The following is a 7,406-nucleotide window of genomic DNA, read 5'->3' on the forward strand; positions in this document are numbered from 1 at the left end:
TGTACTCTTCGTGAGTTGCCTGCCCCTTCATATGGTTATGACCTGACACTTTTTTAGGTCATTAGTTCAAGAAGTATTTGGAATTTGTGTTCAAAGAAGATAGAATTCTCAACAGCCATTATGGTGAGCTGGAAGGTCTTTTCACTGATACGGTGAGGTGTCTCCTCTCTTGTCCTTCTCAACTACTGAAGCATCTAACATTGTGCTTAGTAATGTTGCTCCTTTTAAAAATGAGGCATGAATCACTTTTTAAAAAGGTGGCCTGAAGAGGCACGAACTGTGCTTTTGTTTCTTCTGTGCAGTAGTTTAGTGTTCACTGAGGTAAGTGTCGTGATGTTTGTCCAAGGTTTCATCTGTTCGAGTCCCTCAATATAAAGAAAGAGTAACGCCATAGAGGAAAAAAAGACAACTGATAAGTTTTCAAATGTTTTAATTGAAAAGCTTGTAACAACATGACTCTAACTTCTGAAGCAGCCATAATGAAGACAGGCAGCATCCTTTTGGAATTTCTATTGGTCTACTGGTCCGTGCTTACTATATCAGTATTGTATACATGGAAATGAACTTAAAATATGTCCAGGAAATACTTCTCTTTGACCATTTTTGCTTCTTGCTGACTAGGTACTTGGAACTTATTCTTCACTTGCAGTCATGTAACCTGGTCAAGTGATGATGTAATTTGTAATTAATCCTTTGCACAATTCTTACTGAGGATGGTGTTATATGAAAGATAAAAATAACATAGCATCTGTCTTCTGGATGCCTTGGATTCTGTTAACCTTTGAATCACAGAATGACTGAATGTTTGAGGTTGTCAGGGACCTCTGGAGGTCACCTGGTCCGACCCCCTGCTCAAGCAGGGTCACCTAGAGCCAGTTGTCCAGGACTCTGTTCAGCTGGCTTTTGAATACCTCCAAGGATGGAGACGGTACAACCTCTCTGGGCAACCTGTGCCAGTGCTCAGTCACCCTCACAAGGAAAAAGTATTTCCTGATGTTCAAAAGGATCCTCCTGTGTTTTAGTTTGTTCCCACTGCCATTTGTCTTGTCGCTGGGCACCACTGAAAAGAACCTGTCTCCTCCTTCTCTGCGTTCTTTCTTCAAGTATTTGTACACATCGATAAGATCCCTCCAAGCCTTCTCTAGGCTGAACAGTCTCAGCTCTCTCAGCCTTTTCTCATAGGCGATCTGCTCCAGTCCCTTCATCTTGATGGCCCTTTGCTGAACTTTCATCAGTGGGTCCATGTGTCTCATCTTTCCAGGGATCAAGGTGAGGCTGACCAGCCTGTAGTTCTCTGGGTCCTCTTCCTTGCCATTCTTGAATATAGGAGTGACATTGCTTTTCTCCAGTCCTTGGGCACTTCTCCTAATCTCCAAGAGCATTCAAAGGTTCTTGAGAATGTCCTTGCAGTGACATCAGCCAGCTCCCTCAGTACTTGTGGGTGCAGCCCATTAGGGCCCATGGACCTGTATGCCTAGTTTGTTTTAAGTATGACCCTGACCTGGCCCTTTTCCATCGAAGGCACACCTACCTTGCTCCAGACTTTTCCCCTGATTTCTGGGGCCTGAAATTCCTGAAGGCTGGTCTTCCTGGTAAAGGCTGTGGCAAAGAAGCTGCATGTCCTGTCACCAAGTCCCCCATCTCCTTCAACAGTGTGCCCTAGCCTTCCTTTTGTCACCTGTATACTTACAGAAGCCCTTTCTGTTGCCTTTGACATCCCTTGCCAGAGTCAATTCCATTTGGACTTCAGCTTTCCTAACTTCATCCCTGGATGCTCAGACAGTGTGTCTGTATTCTTCCTGCATTACCTGACTCTGGTTCTGCCCTCTGTATGCTTCCTTTCTGTGCTTGAGTTTTGCCAGGAGCTTCTTGATCATCCATGCAGGCAGGCCTCCTGCATTTTTGTCTGACTTTTTACTTGTTGGGATGGACTGCTCTTGACCTTGGAGGAGGAGCTTGACTATTAACCAGTTTTCTTGGGCCACTTTTCCCTCCAAGGTCTTATCCTGTGGGACTCCACTGAGCAAAGAGGCTGAAGTCTGCTATCCTGAAGCCCAGTGGTGTGATTTTGCTTTTTGCCCTCCCTCCCTCCTTTCAGGATGCTGAATTTCACTATCTCATGGTCATTGCAGCCAAGGCTACCTTCACCTTCACAGCCCCAATAAACCTCTCATTGTTGTCAAGTATGAGGTCCAGCAGAGCACCTCTTCTCACTGGCTTTTCCATCACTTGGGTTAGGAATTTGTCATTGATGCAATCCAGGAACCTCCTGGATTGTTTATGCCCTGCTGTGCATAGAAGAGTTGGGGAACAAAGGAGTGAAGTTGAAATGGACTAGAAAAGGGGTGGGGAAAAGGTCTTTCAGTTTTGTCTTTTTTTCTCAATATACAACTCTATTGTAATTAGCAATAAGTTAATGAAATGTTCCCCAAGGTCTGTTTTGTCTGTCATGGTAACTGGTAAGTGATCTCCCTGTCTTTATCTTGACCCATGAACTTTTAATCCTATTTCTGCCTCTGTCTTGTTGAGAAGGGAGTGCAAGCAGCTGGGTGGGGGTTTGGCAACCATCCAGGGTCAACCCATCACAAAGCCTTAATTTTTTTAGTCAGGTGCTTGTTTCAGATGTCTGTATTTTTCTGAAGTTTCCTAGCAGGACAGAAACCAACTTGCCACTGTGACATTTTAACTGTTGTGTGTTCATGTCATAAATGACTCCTGTAAGCTATTTTTGTGGAAGTGAAATGTTTGTTGAAGAAAATTTTTCAGGTGTACAATTGGATTCTAACATGGCGTTGGAACTAAACTAAAGTTTAATTCATGTTTTTTAAACTACAGAGCCAGTAAAAGACTTGTCTAGATGATAATTCATGTCCATGAAGTTTGCCGCCTTTCCTAAAAAGTGGACCAGAGCATTAAAAAAAAAAACAAACCAGTTGGAAATGGTAACTTTGGTCTAAACTCACACTAGGAGATTCTCTTTGAGGCTATCTGTTGGTATCTAAGTTTCATAGAAACTTGTTAAAGTAGCTCTAGAGTTTCTTTATTTACTTGTAACATTCTTATTTGCATTGACAAGTGAAATTTGTCCTTCCATGTATAATTAGTGTACTGGGCAACAGTAAATATATAAGGAGCTTTGTTATAGCAATTGGCTATAGTTCTGAAGGTTTTCCCGTTGATAGTTTCTTTCAGTTCCCTTTTCTGAGTTTGACTTTTGCCTCAATCTCGCTCATGTTGCCATCCTTTCTTACTGCTTGCTTAGTTTGTCCTCTTCATCTTCTGCATTCCCCTATTTAGTGTATTATGCTATTCTGTATAATCCTCTCCCTACCCTCCTGTCCCAGCGCTGTTGTGAGCTGTCATAATTTTTGTGACTTATGGGTCTTACTCCAACCATTTATCAACTCAATTTAAGTTTCCTCCGAACAAGGCCTGCTAAACGCTCCTCTTCCTGTCAGCTGCGACTTGGGTGTCCTAGTGTGACTTGAAACTTGCTCTCATTTTTTAGTTTTCTAGCCATTTGACACTTCATCTCTCCCTGTGTAACGAACAAGCTGATCCATTTTTCATGAAAACAGCTGTGGTTTTTAATAGCAGAACTGTTTTTGTGAATTCATGTTTTATATTCCTTTTACTCTTTTTTAGATGTTGGATGTCTATGACATTCTTCCTTTCGATAATCCAGATGGTGGCGTGTGGAAACAAGGATTTGATATCACATACAATGAAAATGAATGGGACAGTGAACCACTTCAGGTTTTTGTCGTGCCTCACTCGCATAATGACCCAGGTAATATTTTAACTGTATTGATTTGATTATCTAAAGGCTTTTGAATTAAGAAATACATTGCCATTTCTGTTAAGATTTGGGGTTTTTGAAGTATACTATGTAATATATTAGATTTAAGTCGGGGAAGGCAGTTAAGCAGAAGTACAATTCAAGTGCCATTGACTTCAAGTGACAACTGTTATGATAAAAGTTTTACATGTACTTATTTATTAACTGGAGTAGAACTTCAGTGTTGATATTGGAAGGCAATATGGATTGTCTGTGTTTGTTGTGCTGGTAACCCAGTCAGTTTATTCATAGCTGCATTAAATATGGGCTGTTCTTATTTTGGCTTTTTGGACTGCCATAGATATTTAAACCCTCAGCCTGTGCTGAAGAGATGTGCTTTCTGGAAGATGTGACAATGGGAAATCTTTTACCACTTCCTTTTTTTTAATTACGCTTCCTTTACTGTTTTGTGCACACCCCTGCCCCCAGCCTGCACTGGGATAATATAAAGTCTGGATTTAAACTGAAACCTAGGAATGCTTACATAATTTCATTTCTTCCTCCCACATGGATGTTTACTGTGCAATAAATAAAACGGAGAAGTGTCACTTCATTTTGAAATTACTGTAAAACACACCAAAGCAGTGAATTATACTGCTATAGTATCCTCCTGGTAGATGTACACAGACCATGAGAAGCTGGTGCAGCTGCTTGTTATTGTGGAAAGACACTATTTTCAGTGAATTTAAATTTCTGTATGTATCCCTAACAATTTAATTTGTTGTTTGAAGTACTATGAAGTACTGAGTGAAGTAAGATACAGTAGTTTGAACGTAAGTGACTTTTTAGTTGCACATATCTAGCATTTTCAAAGAAAATAAACATGGGAATTTGGAGGGACTGTATTGTCCAGTTATGACAGCTAAAATAACAAAGTATGTATATAGTAAAAATATTTAGAGAAAATAATTATAGTATAAACTTTGATCTGCCTTTTTGTAGAACTGTCTTTAAACCTGTGTCCACCTATTTTCCTCTCTCATTGTTGTTCTCCTGAAAACTTTCCTAGAAAGAAGCCACACTCTATACAGTCATTTAATGAATCTGAAGCCATCCTAAATGTTCATGTCAAGTAGAATTAAACTGAGATACAATCCTGGTATATGTAACCTGTTCCATCACCAAAGGTGATCATGTGAGACTGGTTATTGTTTGCTTTTACAAAGAGTGTTATCATCGAAATTTCTTGATTTGGTATTACTTTTGGTAAGGACATTTCTGTGGAATTGTCTGTGGTATGAAACTGTATGTTAATAAGCACTTTAAAGAAGGAAAATTTGTCTGTAACAGAGATCTGAAATCTCTTGTATAGCTAATGGTTACATTATTCCTTTCCTACAGAGGATTAAAAGGCATGGTGCAAAGGAAAGGCCTTCTGGCAAAAAAGCTTGAGGCATAATGAACCTGTAGTGTAACAATACACATGAAAAATATTTACCAAGAAATAGGGTCAGTAAAGATATAACTATACTAGGTGCAGAAGCTTTAAATTCTCATTTCATTTTGTGTTTTCTTATCGGAGGCTACTTTAACTTTTCGTGTAACTGGTTATGCTATTGAGAATCTGTAGCACAAAGGCAAAGAAACTGCCTTGAAACAGAATCTGGAGGGAAGGGGCTGGTCTTAGGTTCCAAGTTCTGTTTTGGGGGATGACTTACGTGGTGATGCTCTGAAAAACTTTGTGTGGCTAAATTCTGATAAATCTGCGTTACCTGCTTCTATGTGAATTCAACCAAGACCTAGAAACTTGAGGTATCTATGTTTCTCCCTTTAGTAGCTAATATATTTACCTGTTACTGGGAAATCAAGTATTAGAATGGGTCCCCTTCACTCTTTTATCAGTGGCAGGCATAATTATCTTTTAGTCACTGGCAGTTGATGAAGATTTGAGCACCTCAGTAACGTGTCTGATTTGGGGGGGATTCACCCAGTGCAAATTAATCTCAAGCCACGGAGAGATGTTCACTTTACAGATAGCTGTGTTGTGTGAGGTTATAGCTATCGCAGATGGGTGGCATTTTGTTCTGGAGCAGATTAATGAGCGATCCTATAACCTGCTGTGCTGGCAAAGCCCGTAAGTTAGCTCTCAACAGCAGTTTCACGTGACTGCCTGAAGTGGATTAGGCAGCTAAACTCCAGAGGGGAGAACCCTGCTCGGGGACAGCAGTATTGTCAACCAGCGCAACTGGACTTGAAAGATGATGTTCAGATATGACCCGAGGGGTTGAAAAACACCTTCTAGCGTTTATTGCTCTGTTGGCAGTGATGATTTTGGTAATCTGTTCTCATTAAATTATTTAAGAATTGAGACTTGTGAGCTTTGTAATATATATGTGTACCAAATCAGAATATTTTATTAGTGAATGTGGTTGTTACAATCCTAGTACAAGCAGCACTTAAGTGGAATTGAGAGAGTAAAATAGATTTTCCCTCTCTCCTCTGCCCACCCACTTCCAATTTCTACCTAAATAAAAACGTATATGGAAGTGTACATGCACATACGTCAGGTCTAAGTACTACTACTACTGGTCAGGCATTGGAACAGGCTGCCCAGGGAAGCGGTGGAATCGCCATCACTGGAGGTGTTCAAAAAACATGTAGACGTGGCACTTTGGGACATGGTTTATTGGGCATGGTGGTGTTGGGTTGATGATTGGACTTGATGATCATAGAGGCCGTTTCCAACCTTAATGATTCTATGATTCTACTTTTTAACACTTTCTTAATTATCTATAATGTTGGTAACTTTGAACGCATTACTAACACCCATATTAACCCCCTTTTTATTGTTTAAGACTGTCTCCATTTCTCAGGAGGAAATCTGTATAGCCCTATGAAGTTAATTGCAGCGTTAAGATAAAAGAAAACTTAAGTATAAAAGTTTGATGCTGTTAATGTACCGTGGAGTTTCAGGTTTGTTTTCTGTTGACCAGTTCTGGATATGGTTTTCAGATGACTTAGTTTTCCTGACAGGTTTGTAACACAGATTATTTAGACTGTTGTCTGACCCACCAAAATATAAGAGCAGGTTAGTATAAAACTGAAGCAGAAAAGAAAAAATGCTAGTTGAATGACATCTGAGAATTTACTTTTAAAAGTTTCAGACTGTAAATTGAAAGTTCACTGATTAATATGTTCATGTTGTGTTTTAATAGGAAGATTTAAAAATAATCAGTCACCAGTGATGAACTTGTTTTCCTTTTTGTAAACAGCAACAGTATATAGTGTTTTAAAAAAAAAAAAGAACTATGAAGGCTATGTAAAGACTATAAAATATACATTGAATGATGAACACCTGATTTTTCTATTGTAGAGGAAGATGAGATCTAGGAATAGAATGGGAAACTGGGTAGCTCACAAGTCTTTCTTGGCATGCTAAATTACAGGAATCTAAGTTTTATTCCTGGGTCACTTCTCAATATTTCTGTGGTTGCATATGAGGTGGTAGCGGGCTTTTAGTGAGAGAATTTTTTTGGTTTCCTTTGTCTGGGGGTGGGCAGAAAATTCAGGGCAGTTCATTGAAAGTTGACAAGATTGTTACAGAGAGAACACTGTAAATTCCTGATCG

The 7,406-nt window shown here is 39.6% G+C and overlaps 1 protein-coding gene across 1 annotated transcript in view; it reads left to right on the top strand.

The window, feature by feature from the left end:
* Positions 1–2,708: 2,708 nt before the first annotated feature.
* Positions 2,709–7,406, top strand: part of MAN2A1 (mannosidase, alpha, class 2A, member 1) — a 37,782-nt gene continuing 33,084 nt past the window's right edge. Inside the window, 2 exon segments of the mRNA XM_010290459.1 lie at positions 2,709–2,717; positions 3,646–3,790. Of these exon segments, the coding sequence (XP_010288761.1) occupies positions 2,709–2,717; positions 3,646–3,790 (154 nt within the window).

This window comes from Phaethon lepturus, unplaced genomic scaffold (assembly GCF_000687285.1).
Source record: "Phaethon lepturus isolate BGI_N335 unplaced genomic scaffold, ASM68728v1 scaffold21477, whole genome shotgun sequence".
NCBI classification, from domain to species: domain Eukaryota; kingdom Metazoa; phylum Chordata; class Aves; order Phaethontiformes; family Phaethontidae; genus Phaethon; species Phaethon lepturus.